The following is a 23,604-nucleotide window of genomic DNA, read 5'->3' as shown; positions in this document are numbered from 1 at the left end:
GTGAGCTCATGACTGATCTAGCTGAAAATTTCTGCCACAAACTGATCCAGCACTGAATAGAATCGTTATTAACGAATACGGAATCTCAGTGTTCTGGCAAACATGAGGGTGAAAAATGCCTAACTCTCCTTTTGCAAAATACATTCAAGGCTGAGACAGTATCAGGGCTGAAGCGCTCAATCTGTTATAAATAAATCTCTACACATCCCTAAGACTATTTTCTCCTCTTTTCTCAGAGCTGGTGTAATACTAGGTGAACTACAGACTATAAATCTTGTTTTCAGGACAAAGAAAACTGCTCCCCGAGGCTCTCCGAAGTAGTGCTTCAAAGCAACTCACCTTGCAGGACTGGAGTTACTTTGGCTCTGAAGGAGAAGTAACAGTTATGTGACCTTCCAGCACATGACTATGACTCCACCTTGACTTATTTGTAGTTACAAGTAAGTAAAAACAACTTTGTAAGTCTAGAAAAGATATGTTTGTGCCTAATACGATAAGTGCTAAAAGTTACTTGTGACGGTTAGGAATGAACAGGGAAAGCTGTAGTTCATCAAAGGAAGGCAAATCGACCAGGATACAGCAAAGGCAGATGGTGCTACGTAGCAGTCAAGTCTTCTGCTTCCAACAAAAGCTTTTGACAGCAAACTGATCAAATACTAAACAATACTATTTTCTCAAAGACTGACAGATAATAAATGTCAAATTTGTTCCATAAATGTTACCCAACAAAATAAATATGAGATTTTCAGTGTGGGAGAGAAGAAAAAGTGCCTTTTTTTTTTTAAATTAAAAGTTTCAACAGGACATGTCAGAAAGAAAGGAAAATCTATGCCCTTGCTGAAACTCTAATAAAACAAGGGAGATGCAAAGTATAGAGGATTTCTGGAAGTACAAATGATTATATGTGAAATAAGATTTATTTCTTTAAAATATGTTTTACTAGGCTCTAAACTGAGCAGTGCAAAGAATGAAAGATAACTTTTTAAATGACAAGCATTAATCCCAGTAAAAAGCTTTTTCCCCTGATGACCTAAGAACTGACTTATTTAACAAGTCCTTATCACGCATTCTTACAAAGACAGCTCTACTACATGGATATAATTTCTATTTTACACAAAAAATGAGGGAAGAATAGCAAGTAACTTGCCCAAAGGCTGAGAAGGACAGAGTTGTTTCTTAAAGCATAACTCAACCACCATATCCTCATCCTTTCCCAGCTGTATCAGAATATGAACACTTAGAAAAGCAAAACAACATTCTATAACTTCATGGAATAAAAAATGCAGGTGCAATTACAAACCTCTATTTTGTCTGTTTTGGCATCTCCCCAGTATATTTTGCTTTCTGCATAATCCAGTGCCAATCCATTTGGCCAGCCAAGCGAGGTGTTCACCAGCACAATTCTGTCTGAGCCATCCAGTGCTGCCCTCTCAATCTTTGGGATTTCTCCCCAGTCAGTCCAGTACATGTACCTGCAAAGGAAACAAAATCTTATTAATCCAAACCTCCAATATTCTTATAGATTCTTCTGGGCTACTCTTCCCCAAAACCCCATAGCACGCAGAAAGTTACATTTCTAAACCAAAAATATTTCCTTACCTACGTAAGGATGCCCAAACCATTGAGAAATAATTGGCATGTAAGCACACAAAATTCCTGTACCAGTCTGCTCAGCAAGACAATGTAACCAGCACTATTAGCTAGAATAAACAAGCAGATCCACGCAGTTCACAAAAATATTTTTAAAAATAATAAAACACAGACACATAAGATGACTACCCAGGTGGTCAAAACAGAGCAGCAATCCTTGTGCCTTGGAGCCTTAACTTTCAGAGAATCCCAGTATTTTCATTTGGAAGGCTCAGAAGTTTATCAGTGCATTCCATTATCTACCTAGAAGCAGACAGAGGTATCTTCTTTGCATGACTAATATTTTTAAAAATGCTCACAAACAGCTCCTCACCCAACCATGGGATCCAGTACAATAGCTCTGGGTTCTTCCAGGTCTTCTGATATCAAGATTTTCCTCATGGTCCCATTAAGCCTGGTGACTTCGATGCGGTCCGTGCCGGTGTCCGTCCAGTACAGGTTCCGGGCCACCCAGTCCACAGCGATGCCATCAGGGTGTGCAATCTGAGCGGTGACCACGAACTGGCTGCCCGAGCCGTCGAGGAAGGAGCGGCGGATGGCCCTCACTTCGTCGTCCGTCCAGTAGATGTATCCTTCCAGAGGGTCGAAGTCGATGGCGATGGCGTGGCGGATGTCCTCCAGCGGGAGCACGATGTCCGTGAAATCGGGGGTGTCCAAGGAAATGCGCCTCAGGTCTGTCCGGCGGGCCAGGAGCAGCAATGCAGTGGCACCTGCAGGATCAGGACAAACACAAACACCTTGCAAACACTGTCCAAGAAGCCTGCAAATAGAGAAACTGAGAGTCCTTTCCCAACAACATGGTCTAGCTACCTTGATGTCACAGGACCAAACCAAACTGCTGGGCACCAGCACAGAATTCCATTCCAAGGCTTCAAATGTGAAGCTGCTCACAATGTCTCTGCTTATTTTTCTGACAAGTCAGATGTGCTTACAGAGAAAATTCAGCACTCATTTCCTTTCCCAGAATGTATCATGTTGCACGTGTTCTCTGTCCATATCATTCCCTCCAAATTACTGAATAGATATGCAACAGCTATGCTGCTATTTTATGCAAATCAACAGATGGCCTGCAACCTCTTCGATGAGAAATCAGTTATGCAGATATTTTACTGACTGTTTGCTGCTGTTGGTGAGAGGACAGCCATGACAAACAAGCTGCATGTTTCAACAACCCCTGATAAATGGAAAAAATGTAATGTAGAACACCACAAGTAAACCTCTTCTGAGAAACTCTTAGTGGAGGAGTCAGATTTGGGAACAGACCACTGCGCAATGACCATGCAGACCAGGAGAGCTGCCACCTTCTCCCACATTTGTTAAGAACAAGTTTATTGAAAATATGAAGATAAATAACAGTGTCTTATAAAGCAATTTTGAGCTAAAGCACACAAAAGCCTTGCTGGCTTTTGGGTCAACAGTCAGAATCAAAATAAATAACTAAAATCAGCTTGCACTGCAGAAGATGTTTTCAAATAGGCAACACAGCATGTTTAATGGTACTATCAATGAGTTGCACTTACTGTCTAATCTAATTCATTTTCATTTCATTTTCTAGTCTATGTCACCAGATTTCAAAGTAATGAAGGATAAACAACCACCACACCCCATTCCAATTAAACTGGTTTATCAGTTTGGAGTTTTAGGGAGATAAGAGCAGCTCAGGCCCGAAGGAAGCCTGAGCTAAGGTGAAAAATGCATGCATAATTGCAGGGAAAGTGTGGTGCAATGGCTCTCCTCAAAGAGTGAGAGGACAGGCTTTGGCAGGGACTGATGGGGGATGAGGGGGAGGGTGGGGAAGGTTTAGGAAAACAAATGCATGAAAATGCAGTGAAAATGAGCGATCGCCAAGCCACATTGTGTCCATGTCTCGATTTTGATATGTAAGAGGTGTAAATAAGAGCTAGAAGATTGAAAGAGCAACAACTGAAGTAAGCAAGCTGGTGGTGAAAGAAGAATTTTGGCGTCTAATGCCAACTTTTTTTTAAAAAAAGGCAGTAATTGATGTCAATGCTAGCTGAAACCGCACTGCACGCCAAACCTTGGACAGATGCCAAAACAGCCATTGCTTCATTTACAGCAAGTTCAGTGTGTTACAAGCCTCTAAGACACTTTCACAGTGCTGCAGTAAACAGCACCTTTCAACAACTGAAGTTGAGTATATTATTACAAGTGTTTCTGATTAGTAGTCCAGAATGGACTAAGATCAGCTTTGGGATCCTCTGCCCTAAAACACCTTGTGGTCCGAAATATATGTACACACTACTCAACTGTTCTTCCAGTGAGTAACTCTCATACATTAATTAATCAGGAAGGGGGAACCTGTAGTTACATGTCTATGTATCCTTCAAAATACTGTAAAGCATGTGACATAGCCAATGGAAAACAGGCCTGTTAGAAGGGTTTTTGTAAAGAAGCAACTAATCTTGACACAGAAGTCTGTATGTACACCTGTATTTGTTGATACTAAATACAACAAACAATTCAGCATTGATTTAAGCATACAGATGCATTATGGTCATAGAAAGTAGTAGTACATAACTAACCCCAACAATTTAGGTTCAAGGAAGAAAGAAATCCCTACATTTTCTTAGCAACTTGGCAGTCATTCATCCAACCTGCCTTTTAAACAAAACAATGACAAACATATTAAAAACCCCAAACAATGATAACTTTTTTGCACTATCAAGTAAACCTAAAGTTGAGCAAATGCACTAACATCAGAGTTCAAAACATACAGATCGTCTACCACATATAGAAAAAGTGTAAGGCATAATCCCTAAAAATAATTTGTGTGCTCTGACTGAAGTTGACAGTTATTTCAAAGAACCAAAGCCAGGTCTCCGGAAAGACTCAGTTCAGTATTACCATGCCCTTGCTCGAACTCACCCATAAAATTGACCAATTGACCTTCCTATTCTTCCCAAAGATGACCCATTTCAACAGCTTCAGTATCCTGCTTTCAGGCTGCAACACTGTTGTTTAGTCAAACAACCCACTGTGTTTAAGCTTTAATTCAGCACTGGGAAATGACTGGCTTTCAGCTAACTCCGGTTGTGCTCTGGAACCCAGAGCTAAGAATGTCATGGTCTTTATCTGGGGGCTTGGCCAGCATTCCAATCCCTCCATCAAACATCAGCCCTCAGCCCTCCAACCAGGCAATAAAAAGTTTAAAGCTTACTTCAGAGCTATTACCCAAACATTTGCAAACTAACACCTCAGCTGCTTAGTTAGATCAGCAGTCATTTGCTCAGGAAAAAGAAACAGAGCAGCAGAGAAGCACCACACCTCCAGGCAGGTTGAGGGAAAGATCACTCTGAATACCTTCAGGCTTGTCCTGACAATAGCAAAACTAACAAATGCAAGAGTTGGGCGTATTTATAGACTGATCCCATTACCGCCTTGGTAACAGCCAGGGAAAAGAACCCCAGGTGGTCTCGAAACTGTGGCAAACACCAGCTGTGCAAAGTTTACCTGGCTAGGCACTGATAACCACTCAGAAGATGCTCAAGGTACTCAAGGTTGCCAGGACATGACAAAATCTACCAATTTTGTTCACTTCTACTCCAAAGACCAGTTATGATGCAAAAGCTAAGATGACAGCAGGATCTCCAGACTTCTTGCCTTGCCTCTATAAGAAAAATTGAGCCTCTGATGATGAGCATGAGGGAGAGAATATTGCGAGTACAGAACTGTATTTCAAAAGAATAAAAAGGAAGAAACAGACAATGCAGGTTGCATGCAAGCATAACTTTGTATTTGGCTTGTTTTTTTTTTTTTTTCAGTTTATCAGCACTTATTAGGAGAACTGGAACCAGTCACAAACATATAAAACACCTCAAACCTCAGCTGGCTTAGATGCTTTCAAAGGATGCATGGAGGCTGTAGCTAGAACTCTGACCTTGGCACACATATGCAGACCTGAAGCAGTTTTCCCTCTCTTTCTAAACCATTCAACTTGTGGACTAAGCTCAAGATTCTTTTTAGCAGTGCCTCAAGACACAAGATATTCAAGATGGTTTGCAATTTTTTGAAAGCCAAGTCCCTTACTTGTCTAAATATGGACATATAAGCCTTACTCCAGACTCTTAGTTTTGAGAGCTTTAGCCTACTTTTACTAAGCACTTTGAAATCTGGGATTACAAGCTCATGGATGGTGCATTACATTAGTCCTGGAACTAATACTTGCCTCAAAAATTCACTATTAAAATTCTAAATAATTTAAATCTGTGTGCTAGCTGAAGACAAGGGAAGGGGGAGAAAGGGGAAAGCAGAGCAAGCATGCAGATACAACAATGGCACAGCTTTAAGTCCAATGCCCTTCTAACCTTTACAATTAATTACATCTTCTCAATGATATACAGGCCTCAGTCATTTGTAAGTTATTGAACTTTAAAGCCATTAGTGGTTGCTCAGCTACACAGACACATGCTCAGGAATGCATACAAAAGAAGTGCTAGACCTAAGACATATATAATGCATTCCCTGTATCTGAGAAATCATGATTATTAATACATCCCAAATAGAAATACTTCACATTTGACCAAAACACTTAATTCCTAAATGTTCTTCCCTGGTTTTAAAGACACTATTGTTAAAGAGTCCCTGATATGACAATACAAAAAAAGTTTTTCATCTAAGCTCAGCCTTAAAACTAAAAAGGCAAAAGAACATGCATCTGAAATTCTTCTTTCCTTTAAAAGAAATTAAAGAATGAAGGTGTCTGTCAAATCGGGATCCTGGCTATTCCTGACAAAGCACATTAGGCAGAGGACAGCCCTAAATTGCAAAAGGAAGTGCAAAATTCTGGTTCCTGCCTCCAGGCCTGCAAGGGAAATAGGATGTGACTATCCATGGGCAATATAAAGACCTTTTCCTGGAAGAGAACAGAATGGCCAAAGCAAGGCTGAAATCCAAGTGTGAAGCACTGCTATTTCTTCTTGAGGAAACTCACACCTCCTTGCTCAGCTGAAGTCATCACTGGCTTTCTCAGTTTAAACCACATTTCATTATTGGCAGGAGCAACTGCAAGACACAATAAAACTCCTTACAGGCAAAGAGAGAAGCTGAGCACATGGACAGAGAGATCTTCAAGCACTAATAAGAATATAATTCCAATGACAAACTCATTTCTATAAGAAAATTCAGGTTTGTCTTGCAGCCATCAAAAGATCATTTAAATGCAGCACAGCCAAACTCAGAAAAGCAGCACACACAATACTGAAAAAGAGAAATCTCAGTATGTTGTGCAGAAGAACAGTAAATTACCAAGAATACAACACAAGGAAGTAAAAGCTCTCTAGTAGAAGACCTGAGTCCCACCTGGGTGCTCAGAAAGGGTGACTTACTTTGCCTCCCTTTTCTTTGAGGGACAGGGATTTACAAACTTTCACCTAGGCACTGGGGGAACGAAAACCTTGCTACAAGCCCACATCTCAGTTTACTTCACTGTTTTGATTTGTATTATCAGGTACTAGAAAAAGAAATAATTTTATTTTAAGGTACCACCCCTTCCTGAAACACTGTGGAGAAGTCTTTCAAAATTGGAATGCGTGTGTATTATTACATTCACAGATCTTACAAGGAATAGTAAAACTCCTCTATAGTATGATTAAAAAAACCCTACCAAAAATGGAGAAACTAGCACTGGGAGAAAGGCAAGGGAGGAAAAGATTTCCTATAAACCAAGATTATTCAAAAACGCTAGGTTGTCATGGAAACTGCTCAGGGAGGGTCAGCCAGTCTCACCTTTGGCTGCCAGGATCATCTGTCAATGCCAAAGCACTGCAAACACCACAAACACATACTCAGAATTCACCCATCAAAATCTTTCCAGCGCAGGCCAGTACTCTCCACAGTGCAGCGTGAAATGAAGCTCTCTTCTCAAAGAGGCTCATTTCATCATGAAACAATTCGATTTAGGAACCAGTCTGATTTTAGTCTACTGCTAGATGGCAAAGCCATCTTAAAGAAGAGAAACTCAGCCTAATTTTTCACCTTTCTTCACTTCTCAGGCACCAGTTTCTCCCATGGTCATGTACACATTCTAATTGCAAATGGAGATTTAATCAGCACTGCAGCATTACAGCTGTACTAAGACTATCCAAGGTAAAAATGTTCAGTTCTCAGGGTTCAGCTCTACTTTCATAGCAGATATAGAGAACAGGCAAGTACAAGGAGAAAAAACCAGCCCAAGAAACTACAATCAACCCCCCACCCTGCACACCTGAAAAATGAGAAAACAAATTTACTTCCCAGGGGTCCTCAAGGAGCCTAAGAAAGGAAGTCCCCACAGAGACACATCCAGATTTATATCCTGAACTCTGGTCTATGGCTGCTCTAGCTCTGTTCAAGTGCCATGCTCTCCTCCCCCCCCCGAATCAATAATTGCAGCCTTCGCAACTACAGGAAGAAATTCTAGGGAATCTGTGCCTTGAAGAGCTCTGGAAAGCTGTAGGTCACTTGCAAAAGCCCTAAGCCTAGGATCTGCACCTCTCTTCAGGGAGAGAGGAGTGGAAAAAAAAAAAAAAAAAAAAAAAATCACTATTTTGGGGAATGCTCAGCTCTAAATGCTGAACCTGCTGCCTGTATATGTCAGAAATTAGCCCTGCACAGGATCAAAGCTGCACAAAACCAATGGACCTGACGAATAATTTGAGTAGGTTGTTTCATCTGCGTTATGTGCTGTCTCCTTTCTAAGACCAAGCTAAATAAAAAGTCTCAAATTTTCTCCCCTCTTCCCACCCTTTTTTTTTGCCTGAAAGGGCAGAGGCAGAATGTTCCCAAAAGACACAGCACCAGAATGGTGGTTTAAAATGCAACATGATATTGACAAGCGTAAGAGAAATGTTCTTGTATAAAGTTTTTTGCATACAACTGGACAACATACTGTAGCAACTTGGTTAACAGTATTTCTAATACAGTGGGGGTTTATATTCTGTAAGCCAAATACATGTTATGGCTGACTGGGAACATAAAATTTGGTTTCTCCTGTTCAGGGAGTGGGACAAAACAGCAACAGTTATAAATTCTGAGATGTAAGAAAAAAGTGGCTGAAAAAAGTGAACTGATGATTCTGAGTATCTCTGCATGAGAAATCCTTTTAATAAGGTTCTGGGGTGGATTTTTAATACCATTCCTTTACTTACCCTTGGTAATTTACTTTGACACACTGGAGTTTATCTGTGCATATCAAGTATTTTTGAACAAGCGCATGGATTCATGTCACATTCTGACTACATATAACCAACCCACAGCAGCATTATTAAAGCTTCTCCTTATACTGAGGGAAATGGAAGAAAAACATCTTGTTTGTGTATTGGGAAATTCTTATAAACAATCCTGCCAGGCTAAATTGGGAGCTGTTTTTCACATAAAAGCAACAATTTATTTTAACAAGGTTCACAGAGACACACAAAAATAATCAGCAGAGAGCATGAAATAGCATGAAATTAAAGAAAACTCTGAACACAGCTGACAAGCCTGGAATAATTTTTAAAATATATAACTCCAATTAAAAAATTATTTCTGTATACATTTTATTTGGCCTATTTACACTAAGCTCTGCTATATTGTTTCTTCCTCCATTTACCTTTGTCCTAGAGAGATGGTCTGCATAAAAGATGGTTAGTTATGATCCAGCTAATTATCTCCCAGTGTTAATTTTGATCCTGTTAGTGTACTACAGCAACCACAGCACAACATCACAAGACCTACACTTACAAAATGTAACAATTTAAAATCATGTACATTAGTCCACAATGAGAAACTAAAAGCAGTTTCAGGTAAACACTTGCAGCTCTAGGTCTTGATCATGTCTTGAGTTTTAGGGCTTTCAACACCCCTCAAAACAGGGCATTATTTTCAGAAAGAGATTCCAGGTGTATGTGTGTATAATAAATGGACATCAGATTTAAAAAAAAAAAAAAATTAAGGGGTTGTTGTGCAATCCTATTAGCCAAATACTTAATGATCAGTAATGTCAGAAACATTTTAGAGACAACAGAGGAGGTAGGTATCTTTTTCTCTGAGAAAAGGGAACAACAGAGCCCCCCAAAACCTGCAGAGAGTTAGTGACAGAGACAGAACTGCAACTTAAATTTTATAAGTGGAAGTAACCTGCCCTTCGGTCATGAGAATCTTCGTTTTTTAAAATGTAGAGGGCATTTTCCAATCACTTTTATCCGTACTGCAAAAGCAAACATAGTTTCAGAATTTGCCACCCCTAACATCATATAGTGCAACTGGAAGAATCCCTTTCCCTCAAAAAGCTACTTTGTGCTTAATCTAAAGGATTTGTTTAAAACAAAGCCTACCATCTTTGCAGGTCTTTCCATTCTCGAGAAGTTTCACACCAGTGGGACATGCACACTGATAAGAGGGCTTGGTAGGAGACATCAAACACAAGTGGGAGCAGCCACCATTATTAATTCCACATGGGTTTGTAGCTGTTAAACATAAATCACACAGATTAATGCTTCTGATAACCATTGACCTCATATCATGTGTTAAGACACATACAGCATTTGAGTGGTAGAAGCAGTGGCAGCAACACAGATTAAAGGAGGAAATGATAAACACAGAACAAGTAAAAATTACTTCCAAGTGTTGAGTAGTGGGGTATTTATGGTACCAAAATGCACGAATGTTGAATGTTTCCCTTCTTGGGAAAGTAGCACTTAGCTCTAAACAAGAACCTCGTTTCAGCTCTGCTCTTCTCATTTTTAAAAACTATTCAGCATACTGGTGCTGAGTGTATACGTAAAACCAAAATGCAAACACAGTAACTTAAAACAATGGTTAAGACAGTGGTTACTACACAGAGCTAGTCCTGCTTAGTGTCATCTGCCAAATTAACACTACTTTCCACTCAGGAACTACCACTTCGACAAATAAAAATACTGTGTTGCCTGACATTATGGCACAGGAAACAGAAAAATATGACAACAGCATAAATGTGTCTTCAGGCAGAAAAAAAAGTAAGAGATGGGGGGGTTTTCTTGCACTTAAAAATCCCTGCAAAAAATGTAGAGAATATCTGGTTTCCCTTTTGGTCTTTTGCTATTCTCTGTACTGGAAAAATTGCATCATGACGTGGGTAAAGCCACCCAGCACCATACAGAAAGACTAATTAAGACTTTTGCAAATCAGTTCCAACTCGCAATTAAAAAAAGAAAGCAAGACAGCTTACCATTTGGCTGCCTCTTCTGGCTGAAGGCATGGATATCCATGGGAGAGAAGATGTTGGAATGTATCTCACGCAGGTCCTCCCCGGAGTACTTGCTGCAGGCCAAGATCGAATGCGTGTTCCAGTCAGTCCAGTACAACGTGTCCCCGAACAGTGTCAAAGCAAAGGGATGTGGAAGGGAGCCTTTAACCACTGCTTGCCTAGTAGAGCACAGGGAAGAAAATGAATGCTCAAACATTCAAAATGAATGCTGAACACAGCTTCTGTGAAAAGAAGTTTGAGTACTGTTGATCAGAACTTTGTATTTATTTATTTATGGGAAATTAATATACTGCCCCCACTCTTGGGAATGATATGAAGGAACAACACAGGAATACTATTTTCAGGCTGCCTTCTGATACTGAGAAGCCCAAGAGATGCTAACTGAAATCCTTACTTAGATCTGTGGATACTTCTTATCATCTCTTGAACAGTCCATACCTGTAGGGCTCTCTGCCACCTCATGAAGCTGGGGGAAGGCTAGCTGATTTTATGCAAGCCTGACTGCTACCATGTCCACCAATTTCAGCCTTAGCTGATTTCAGACTCAGAAAAACTGCTCAATTAGCTGTCCATCCATCTCTTCCAGTTTTGCTCTTTTGAACCATCAAAAAAAATACTCTAAAGTAGTTTTTCACTATAAAGAAACCTTTAAAGTTACTTTCATTATTATGAGAATTATTAAACTATTGTTTTTATTTTAAGCAGTGCCATTAATCAGAGTTCTAGTGATTTTCTGCCATAGTAATGGTATCATTTCTGAGCAAACTGGGTCACTGCCACTCCAGGTTCACAAACAAAATTAAAGAGTATACCCATATATTTTATGTATATATACAAAGACATGCTCATTAGCCATCACAAAAATGCAGCACAAACATTACTGAAGACAGTTTTTCTAGGTTCTTGTGATGTAGAAACTAATTATCCGTACCTAAGATCCTCAGAACTGGAATTAAGTAGCTCAATTCTTATTTTTATTTTATTCAGAATCACAGAAAAAATTTAAGACGGAGAGGACTACAGAGGTCATCTGGACCAAAACCCTGCTCAAAGCAGGGCCACACAAGTACCATTTACATGAGTGCTTCTTCCCACCTCCTTTCTTCTTAATTGCCTAAGTGGAAGTGCGTTCCCACCTAGGCAAGCTCCTGCTGGACAGTGGGGATCACCATCCATTTCCTGAACTGGAGGCATAAGGGATTGACACACAGCCCTGCTACTCCTTCAGAAAAAGGCACACTATGAACACTAGCTTCCCAATTTTCTTCTTGCAGGGAAGACAATAATTATCCATACATTTACTGAGAAAACACCCCCACACCGTAGGCATCACTTTTGGAAATACGTCTAGCTGAAGTGTGTTAACAGATGACAAAAATATTCTTATTTTCCAAATATTTGCTGTTAAAATATAACAGAAGAGTATATTAAAGCAAGAAGCTTGAAGGTGTCTTCTACCAGTGACTGAGTACAAAGAGACTATAGTCATTACTGCTCTTTCACCTTAGCTTCTAGGAAAAGATGCATTATCTTTAAAGCTTCTATTTTTTTCTACTTATGAGAAAAAGATATAGATTCCCTTGCTTGTCACTCTAGTGTTCCAATTCTACACCAAACGAAATCTTCTATTTCTTGGTATTTTGCACTCAGAAGTAGGACATATTATCTTTTCTTTCTTATCTCTGTCTGGAGTCAGGTATATATTTGCTTCTAATTAAATGCACCAACTAAGCACCTTACAAAAGACTATTGTACCATAATTTAAAGCTGAAACCTGCCAGCCAAACAGTGAAGCCAGAATGACACAACACATTCCAGTACCATACCAAGAATAAAGGCATTCTAAATCCGCAAACATTTTAACCAACCCTACCCCCAAAGCCTAAATGTTTTCAGATTTGAATTTTAGTTTAGATCAGGCTTGGAGACTAAGTATTTGTGTATGACATATTGTATGACATTTCACAAATGACACATATGACATTTTGTCATATGAAACAGAAGCAGTAAGTCCAAAACTCTCACTATAACCAAACCTGCACCAAAGACAGCATTCCCATAACAAGAAAAGCCACATTTTTATGAAGCATTCTAACTATCTTACTTTAAAACAAAACCAACCAATAAAACAAACAAACAAACAAAAACCCAGACAGTGGAATTTTACATGTGATTCATACCCCACCACGAGTGGGAATAAATCTTTGAGTACAATAGCTGCTGTTAGACATGCCTAACTTTCAGACAACCATCTATTCATATGACAATGCATCAGATGAACTGTGACCCTTATTTAAACCAGCCCTTATCTGGAGAGATTCAGGAGCCCTTCATTTGACTGTGCTGTCAGTCACCGCCTTGAAGCAATTACTCCTCAACTAGTATTATTTTTCTCAGCAGATATAAAGTTGCAATGCATGAAGATGGCTTTGGGCCCAAACACAAGTGTGTATTTCTTGCATCTCATTAAGATCAGTATTACCAGTAACATGTACTCTGTAATCTTTGTTTCCAGCAAGCCATTCCAAGGTGATAGCTCACTTCCAACCAGCAAAACCAGCAGGGCTTTTTCCCCCTTGGAATATCCTCCACGGGCCACACTTGCAGCCTTGCTGAACAGCAGCCATATGATGTCTGCCAGCATGGAAGCAGTGGCTTGAGTTGAGCTCAATGAGCCCCCACACCCTAATGAGGAGCAGGAGGAAAGAGCTGAAGAGCCCAGCTGTTAAAAAACAGGGAAAGGAAGAAGAGAGGGAGCAAGAAATGACATTCTGAGGGCTGCTGTGAGCAGCTATGCTTCAGCAAGACCTACACTAGGAACTGCAAAGCTCTGCTTTTGGTGAGCAAGACGAGGGGTCCCGACTTCTGCCTTGACTAATTATTTATTAAATACACCCAGGTGGATGAAGGGGACCAGAGTGTCACCCGTAGTACTCAGCTGCTGCACAGAGTTGGTGGGAGCAGGTGCCTCTCACCTCCAGGGTGGTGACCCACACAGGGTCAGGGAGCAGACAGGTCTCCACATTTCTGGCCCTGCTCTGGGTTCCAGGTACAGCTCTGCAGGTGCAGTTGGGCTCATGGGACCTGACAGTCCTTGGTGGCAACTACACTGTCAGGCCAGGCTTGACTGGAACAAGTGATAGGACAGCAAAAGGCACTCCATCCTATCATCCTTCACCAAGCTCCTTGGGTCCTTCAGACTGCTGCACTTGTATCATTAGTCTCGCTTAGAAAGAGACACCAGAGACGATGGGAAAGTGACAGCCGGGGATAAGGAGTAATGTTCTTCATTCAGGAGACATCTCCAGGGCTTCAGCAAGATGCAAATTGGCTCTATATTAGATGGTACTAAGCACACACTAACTTTAATAATCTTCCCTGTGCCAGGCATATAATCACGCAAATTTGCCTTAAAAATCTGGGTGGTGATTGACATTTAAAATGCCACCATCTCTGTTGAGTTGGCTGGGAAGGAAATGCACAAAGGGACAGCCGAGAAGGAAGGTGAGAAGAGACAGAGAAAACAAGCAGTTTCCACAGAAATTAAATTCTGTGTGGAATATCATGATTTCCCAAATACAATTGTTTATCATCACAGTAATCAGAGATGCCATTACAATAAATACTTGCTATGGTAGAGTTTTCTACTGTCTGGAGAAAATATAGATCCAATTTAAATACATCCACCTTTGTTCTAGTCTTATTCTGTTAAAGAGTCTTGTGAAACACTTTGTGAAGATAAAGGAAACAAACAATAAACAAGTTAAAGCAGGAATTACAAAAGGGACTACTGAACTCTGGAATAGAATACATACATGAAACTTCATAGACAGTCTATCCAGTTTTATATTAACAATGACAAAAAAGCTCTTGCTTCAGTATAATATGTATTTCAGACAAAGACTAAACTCACTTGAAATAAAAATTAACAGCAAAATGACCAAAAACCCCACTAAATTCATATCCTTTATTACAACCTTTATTTATTTTCCAACTAATACTAGCACTCAAAGCTATGTTACAGCTATGAAATTTAATAATTCAGATCACCAAAAGAAAGCCACCAATAATCAAGATAATTTAAATTTAAAATATCTTAAGAACTACTATTTTCCCTCCTAGAATTTTAACAGATGTTTTATATCCAAGCATAACAGCAGTTCTCCATAAAAATAAACAAGTAAACACTTTCCATTAACCAAATGCCTTTTATTCTTGCTGCATTACAGTTTTCTAGTCTCAAGAACTGATCAGAACACCTGCAGAAAACCTGGGGTACTTCAGATGTTCTGGCCTGTATGTCTCTAAACCATTAACATTCCAGCTTCACAGTCGCAAAACTCCTTTCAGGTGACCCCTGAGGCTGCCTGTGTTCAGTCTCCAGAGCAGAGTGCAAGCATTTTTGACGTTTATGTTTCACTCCATTTCTCCAGTGTCCCTATGGGGGATCCCACACCATCTCCCAGGCTGTCAGAAAGGGGCGAAAAAAGTCTGCTTTTAGTGCTCATCATATTAAAAAAAGCATATAAGAGGTTTGCACGAAGCAAATTAAAATATTTTAAGCAAAACCTTTTTTGCCATCACAGAGTGCTTAGTGCCTTGAGTATTTACAAAATTGCAGGAATTAACACATCTTTGACTTGTGACAACTGGAAATGTTATGTTACCAAGTAGCCAAAGCACTCAGAGCATGAATCAGATGAAGTATGATCAAAGACTAAGATATACCCATAAAATACCACACAAAGGATGCCACAAGGAAGGCAGGGACCTCTGGTTCCCTCAGCTCGCAGGATTTCCTCTCCTGCCAACCTAACAAAAACATTTGCAAAGCAAACTCAGAAAACTAACCTAGATTTTTACCATGAATGCTTGTCCAAATATTCTTATCAGAAGACAAGCCTGCTTTTAATTACCTGAGAAAGTAGGCAGGAAACATGACCTGTGGGATATAATGCTCTCTTTTCAGACCAAAGTGATTTTGTCTTTTGCCACTTCTTTAAGCCACAATTGCCATTTGTTTCCAGAAAGAATATATAACAAACAGGTCTAGCCATGACATTTCAAATCCCACCTGCAATGAAATTCTGAAAAAGTCAATCAGAAATCAAATCATGGTTGAGAAAGGAAGTCATTCTGTAGGTCATTTTTCAGGAAAACAGATGTTCTGAAGCTCCACTTTTCCAGGATTTTTTTTCAGAAGCACCTTGGGGAAGAACCAAGAAATTCACCCTAGCTCTGTGTCCAAATCATCTAATTAATTCTTTATGCAGGATTCTCTAGCAGTTTTAATTAGGGCATTATTTGGCTTCTGCACTGGCCTGTGTTGGTGAGGTATTGAAACAGGCTTCTCATCACTGACTGGTTCCTCTTCATTGCTTGAAGTTGTTAAGCAATTTTATCTCACAGAAATATACAGAAAGATATCAACAGAACATGAAATTTTATACCTTGTACATAATGTCATGTACTGTACACATTATAGGCCAATAAGGAAAAAAACCCTCTTCTAAATGCAGGGATACAGTATTTTTAGTGTTTCAACAAATCTGCAACTAATCATCTGGCAGACAGACATGAGCTGATGCTTGAAAAGAGAAACAAGAAAAATCAATGCTCCAATTGTGCAAACTCAACTCAAACATTCACCTCTTGCAAGAGCTTCCCAGCTTTCTGACAGTTGCTGAAAGTATGTTTTCTTACAGTGGCCTCAAAAACCATCTCATTAGCACTAACACTTCCTGGGGGACCTTGTAAGTGCATTTCCCTTCAGCCAGTAATGTGTTAACTTATTAATTAGAACTGCTGCTGCAGGGTAAAGGAAGAGGAAATTAATTCAAGAACTGCCTTAGCAGGCCAACCTATCTCAGGGACTCTACTCACAGGAGAGCTGTCTGCAATTCAGTTTTGTTTAATTAGTCCCACAAAAAGCAACTGTTCCCTCTGATAAGAGCAGGGCGAGAGCTGCAAAAAAACAAAACCATCTCTTCTATGCATCAATTTAGTTCTTTAATTATTGCATTCTGACATGAAAAACTGTTCATTCCTTTCTCTCACTGGCAAATCAAGGGCATTAATCATCAATTTCTGTGCTCTTCGTCTTTATTGTAATGAGCCCAACAGTGGAGCAGCTAGGGCTAGTAAATCCCAGGGCTAGCAGGTAATGAACCATAATCATCCCTGTAAAATTTGCTAGAGAGGTTTTCTCACGAATTTATGACTCTACCACATATTTACTGAGTGCTGCTGCCAGAGCTGTCATGCTGCATGCTGCTTTTAATGGCTGTGACTCCAGTCCCATTGGAAGAGGTGACAAAATCTCCATCAAACCCCAGTAATCGAGGCTTATACTTTGTTTCTCTCTCTGCATATTCCTCCCACCTGCATAATGTACTCTCTCAGTTTCCAGACCCCTGCAAGCAACAAGTAAAGGATTCATGTCCATCATGCACCTGGGATGGGGCACCCCTGGATGTACAGACAGACTGGGAATGAGAGGCTGGAAAGCAGTGCCAGGGAAAGGGACCTGGGGGTCCCAGTCGATGGCCAGTTGGACATGAGGCAGCAGTGCCCTGGAGCCAGGAGGGACATCCCTGTCCTGGGGGCACCAGGCCCAGCATGGCTGGCCAGGCCAGGGAGGGAATGTCCTGCTCTGCTCTGCACTGGGACAGCCTCACCTCGAATACTGTGTGAAGTTTTGGGTGCCACAATGGAAGAAAGACATAAAGCCATTAGCCAGTGTCCAAAGGAGGGCACCAGGATGGTGAAGGGCCTTGAGGGGAAGCGTGTGAGGAGCAGCTGAGGACTCTTGCTCTGTTCAGCTGGAGGAGACTGAGGGGAGACAGCGCAGTTCCAGCTTCTCGTGAGGGGAAGAGGAGGGGCAGGCACTGAGCTCTGCTCTCTGGGACCAGGGACAGGACCCAGGGAACGGCTGGAGCTGTGTCAGGGAGGGTGAGGCTGGGTATCAGGGAAAGGTTCTTCCCCCAGAGGGTGCTGGGGCACTGAACAGGCTCCCCAGGGAATGGGCACGGCTCCAAGGCTGCCAGAGCTCCAGGGGTGTTTGGATAACGCCCTCAGGGATGCACAGGGTGGGATTGTTGGGGTGTCTGTGCAGGGCTGGGGGTTGGACTCAATGATCCTTGTGGGTCTGTCCAACTCAGCATATTCTATGATTCAGATCAAAGTCCTTCTCTGAGACATAAATCTTAAAAGTTTTAATTCTTGTGTAGTGTCAGCTGTAGAGAGATAATATTCAGACTGTAGGAATAAAAGAACAAAAAAAGTTTCAGATTTCTTACAGATTTAGAAATGCATTGCAAATTTCTAGAGAGAACGCCTTCCAAATTTTAGATCTCTGAGGTCTGAACTTCAGTAGTTCAATACTATCAGTGACATCAATTAAAATCTTTTCCTATTTACACTGTATTTTTTCACCTTCCAAACCACAAAATCAGTTTTCTCTGAACTGTTTAAAATTTTGTTTTGATATAAAGATGTTAGTTCCTACCAAATACTTCTCCCAAAGCAATTAAAACTTACGCCATCCTAGTTTACATGAAGCTTTTACAATTGCTTACCTGCTGCAGACTCTTTCCCACCTCCTGTCATGCAGTGCTAAAAAACTTGACAGATCAAATCTTTACTCATCTGCTTCCTTTTCTAAGTTAGATCTACCCAGATCTAGAAGATCTAATTTTTATGAAGGCACATATCTTTCAGTAACTCATTTGCCTTTTTCATTTCAATAGCTCCAACTTGCAGAAGCATATATTTTCCCAGACATATATTTTCCCAGACAAAGCATCAGAAAAACTAGTAACACTTCACAAGGATAAAATAAAAGAAACTGTTCTAATCAAGAGAAATTTAGAAATTTAGCAACAAAAACCCTCAAAACAACTAAGTATAAATATAAAGCAGCAATTTAGAAGAATGGTCTAAAGATCAAGAAATAAAAAATCACCAGAACTGGCAGTTTCTAAATAAACCAGAGAGTATGGTTTAAGTTAGATTATACACTTGATAATGATCTTCTCTCCCCCACACTTAACTCTAAAGGAAAAAACTAACAGATAGTCCTCTTAAGAGGTGGTGGTGGAAAACTGTAGGTGTGGGTTTTTGTTGGTTGCTTTTTTTTTTTTTTGAAAGGGTTGGAGATGGCTAGGCTAAAGGCTTTGTGGGTTTTGGGCGGTTTGGTGGGGTGATTTTTTCCACCGAAAAGGAAAATCTAAAAAGTTTTTGCTTTGGCTGCAGAATTAGAAACTGTAGTTTCTTTTTTAGTATTAGTGAATCAGTTACTGAAAAAGATGAACAAAATAACTAAAGACAAAACACTGCATTACAGCTGTAAAAGATCACATTGAGAAAGCTGAATTTGTTGGATAACTGAAAGACAGTAACACACACACACAAAAAAAATCACTTTGGATAGCCCCAGAAGATCACCTTTCTTAATAGAGGCAGAGGCTAAGAGGTCACAGCAGAAAAAAAAACACCCCATAAAACCCCATTGTAGAACAGACTAAGTTCTACAGTTCTTTTTTTCTCCTCCTAATGATGTAATTGGAAAGAATGAAAAACGAAACAAAAATGCCGGGATACAGATGTTGACTATTTTTTGAATCTTCAGAACTTTCTCACATGCCTAGGGAAAAACAGGTGCTGTTAGAATTGGTTTGTGCCTCTGAGTGCTTAAGGGAAGTCATATATACTTTTCTTTCTAGGGATGACTTCCCTTTCTGCCCCTCAAATAGTAATATATTAGCACACTGTCACGACATATTCCTGATACTGAAATGCATCCATTTGAAAAATAAACCCAACCTAAAGCATCAGACTGCTTTGGTTTTTATAGTTGTGTAAGAAAGAATTAGTAGATCTAAAAATCTAAATTACTTGTCTGTACAGGTCTTTATTACAGGCTTAATTAATTCCAGAGAATTTACTGTGGAATGAGGTAACTACTGGGACTCAGGTGACTTCACTTTTGTGCCATGAGGCAGCTGTTGGACACAACTGTCACAGACAAGGCTGATCAGCCCCTTGCATCAAGAAAGATCAGCACCTCCACAGTCTCATCTCCCAGGTTAACCAACGGCAGACCAGGGAATAAACACCTTGAAAATAAGAACAGAATACCAAACCCAAGTATATTTACACCACTGCAACAGCTCACCAGCAAGAGATAAAACACAAAGAAGTCAGTAGCAAAACAAGATTGAAAAAGCTAAAGTGCCAGCAGGAAACACTGAAGTAGCTCTGGAACCAGAAAGGCTGGAGACACCAGATAAAAGAAAAAATACTCAAGTTGCTACTGTATATGACAATTTTTATCCTTTTCTCCCCATTACTTGAAAACTTATGTGACAGTCTTCCTTTCTGAAAGAAAGTATCACTATGAAATATTCTCTCTTTTTGGTACTAAGTTTTCTTTCTTGTGAAGCAAATGAAGGACTACTTCAAAATAGATATCCACAGTCCACGTTTTGAATTAAACAACCTAGTCATAATACTTATATCCAAAGACACAAATTTAAAACTGCATCCAACTCCTGGCACTTTCCATGAACAAACACCATTACAAACATACTGCACGGACTTGTGACAGGGAGAATTTAGGAGGAACTGATGTAACCTTTCAAACCAGCATTACAAAGAAATTGTGGAGTTCAAAATAAATACCACAGGAAGACAGTGGACATGTTTCATGTATGCTGCCTGTATTCCTACTCACCAGTCCACACAAAACAACAATAGATACTTATCAATAGAACAACAACAATACTTATCAATAGAATTCATTTCTTTATGTCACATTAACATTTGTGCTAAAAGGTGGGACAGTCCCTAAGAGGCCAGAACAAAGAGCATAAGAAAGGATATTTCATACCCAGCTAAACTAGCTGAAACATCACAAAAATTTGCAAAGAACAACCCCACAAAAAATCATCTCTCCGTATGACACCTTGGGCACAAGCTGTGATTTATTTGTGTGTGCAAAGAGTACTTGTCAAAGGTCATCTAATGAAGAGGGTCATAATTTAAATTAGGGATAAATGCATATATACAAAGTACCGTTTATACCCTTAATTAAGAAGTAGCCATGACTGGATCAAAAAGAATCACAACTGCTATAAAACTGTTCAAGGAAAACAGTCATTTTAACATAGCTCTCCTGTAAGGACTGTTTTCCACTAATTTCCCAGCCCCCAGGATTAATGAAACCGAAATACTAATATGTGATGATCCATTTTCTCCTATTATCTTCTGCATTTCTGAATACCACAGCAACGCTACCCAGAAGACCTACTGAAAAGAGACAATTTTGCTATATAGTCTTACACAATTAAGAATAGAAAGTGAGGATTTTTTTATGGAACTGGTTGAGAAAAGTCTTTGGGAGAGTTACAGGGTAGCCTGAAGAGAAGCACACATTCCACTTCACAGTGCTGGAAAGGTGAGGATGGCGAAGGATAAAGGTTTCTGACAGCACTGGTTTGTTTAAAATTCTTTGAGTGCTCGTGACAATTCGCTGCAACACAAGATTACAATATTGCTTGAGCAGCATCTTCTAAGAAAATCCCCACATTACACACATAAAACCAAAAACTTCTTACCTGTGACTTCCATCCAGATTTGATTTGTGGATGAAGTTCAGTTTAGCATCTGCCCAGTAGAGTTTCTGTTCCTCATAATCCAACGTCAGTCCATTTGGCCAATATATGTCCGTGTTGACAATAATGGAGCGGCTTGAACCATCCATCCCAGCTCGTTCTATCTTTGGCACTTCTCCCCAGTCTGTCCAGTACATGAACCTACAATTATTTGAAAAGAGAAAAGACAAAAAAAGAAAGCAGTCATGTATAAATCTACAACTGGAACACTGACTACAACTTGCAGTAAAGACAAAGGCACCCTCTGTTCAGCAGAGACAATGTCTGTGGAGCTCTGCTCTGCTGGGTAAGAGGCACATACCCTGTGAAATAAAACAAAGCTACTTCACAAAAAGCTGAAGAAAAACAACTTAAAATAAACCCACAGTACTATGTCAGGTTATACTTCCATACATTTCTTTCTTTCCTTGGGTCAAGTGAGAGTGTTGGAGATATCCAACAGATCTCAACAACCATCTCAAAATTCAACATTCAACAGCAAAGATATTACAAATTCTCATAAAAGTACAACAGCTTCTTTAATATGCATCAGAATTCAGGAGGGGAACGGAGGAAGGTGTGCAGACTTCTAGCAGACACAGCTCCGTATGATGCTGTGGAGTGGATTTGATGGAAGACCAATCCATGTCCATTTATTTCCAGAGAAATTCTGAGACAAGCAGCTATGTCAACACGTTTAGAAGCACAGCTTGCATCCAGTAACTGAGAAAAACACTCTGTAAAATCTTTTAAGACTGGACAAGCAAGTTTTAAAACATGTATCATACACCAATTTTTAAACAATAATTACCAAATAGTGGGGAGAGGGAAGCTACTCAGTTGCATTTAAGACGGAGGCAAAGCAAGGGAAACCACTTTATTTTGGCTGGAGACTAGCAGGGGGTGAGAATATTTGTCCTTTTTCTGCAGGCGGTGGAAAGTGGATTTACTTTTGTGGGTTGTTGACAGAAGGCATAACTAAACTGAAGTAACACAGAATATAAACAGATCAGCCAAAGTGTGTTCACGGTGCTTGCTCTGTTTTGTTGTTGCAGCTGGAACAGACTACTGTCCTAAATTGCTTCTCATAACCTTGTGACATCTGCCAGCATTACCTGCTTGTATCCGTGCTCCTCAGCCTGGCTCAGTCAAAACAATTCCGATTAGGAAAGACCTGAAGCCTTTAACTCAGATCATTGCACAACCACAACAGGTCAGTATATGGTGCCCACATGTGAGGAGGCCTAACCACCCATCCTCTAAAGGAAAACAAATGTGCAACACATTTAAGAAACACTTGCAGATGAAGTTATTCTTGGCAAAGATTTATTCTTTTTTATTATTACTATTATTATTGTTATTATTATTTTAAAGAGTCAGGAAATTCCAAGTAATATCTTCCCCCTTAATTCATGTCTACAGCATGTTTGTTTTAATGTGCAGCAATATCTGTGGACAGAAATGTAGCTGATTAACACAAATATTGTCCTATTTGATCCCAAGTGAGTCATTCTTCACAGACCAACATGTTTATCTTAACACAGAGAACAAAAATATCTGAAGAGAACATATGAGACTTCTCCATGCATAAACAAGTGCCTCCTATAAAATGGTTTTTCATCAGGAAGAAGGATAAACCCCAAATAATTTCCAGATAGGTAGCACAGTAGCAAGGCACCTGGCCAAGCTATGCAGTAAGAAAGCACACTTGAAAAAAGAAATGTTAAAAAAAGTCAGGCAGCATTTCACCTGTGAGCATGTGAGAAAGAAGAGAGAAAAAGAGAGATTTACTTTTAACTTCTTTAAGACAGCCCTTCTTTGCCCCAGCTGTCAAGTCTTAGACTTCCAAATCAAGGTTAATAGGTTCCAAGGCTCTGACCAGCCTGCCGGACTGATTTTTTTTGACTGAAACAGCTCATTAACTGCTGTACAGCCTCATATTCTTTTCTGTCTCACTCTCACCTCTCATGCATGCTGCAATTACTCAAGCAAAACCAGGTAAGGGTAGTTTGGTAAGAAAGAAAAGGCTTCCCGGACTTCACAAAACCAGCCCTATTTAATTTGTCAGAAGAACAC

The 23,604-nt window shown here is 40.0% G+C and overlaps 1 protein-coding gene across 2 annotated transcripts in view; it reads right to left on the bottom strand.

Moving 5' to 3' along the window:
• Nucleotides 1-23,604, bottom strand: part of LRP6 (LDL receptor related protein 6) — a 117,810-nt gene that overhangs the window by 45,108 nt on the left and 49,098 nt on the right. Inside the window, exons 3-7 of one of the 2 annotated variants that reach the window (XM_069003430.1) lie at nt 21,493-21,690; nt 10,838-11,034; nt 9,963-10,094; nt 1,964-2,360; nt 1,301-1,472 (exon numbers count right to left, since the gene is read on the bottom strand). In XM_069003430.1, the coding sequence (XP_068859531.1) occupies nt 1,301-1,472; nt 1,964-2,360; nt 9,963-10,094; nt 10,838-11,034; nt 21,493-21,690 (1,096 nt within the window). The remainder of the gene's footprint in view (nt 1-1,300; nt 1,473-1,963; nt 2,361-9,962; nt 10,095-10,837; nt 11,035-21,492; nt 21,691-23,604) is intronic. The other variant, XM_069003431.1, reaches the window with a different exon arrangement.

This window comes from Aphelocoma coerulescens, chromosome 1A, assembly GCF_041296385.1.
Source record: "Aphelocoma coerulescens isolate FSJ_1873_10779 chromosome 1A, UR_Acoe_1.0, whole genome shotgun sequence".
NCBI lineage: Eukaryota > Metazoa > Chordata > Aves > Passeriformes > Corvidae > Aphelocoma > Aphelocoma coerulescens.
Note: the sequence above shows the minus strand (reverse complement) of the source record. Positions and strands in the feature narration are given on the sequence as shown.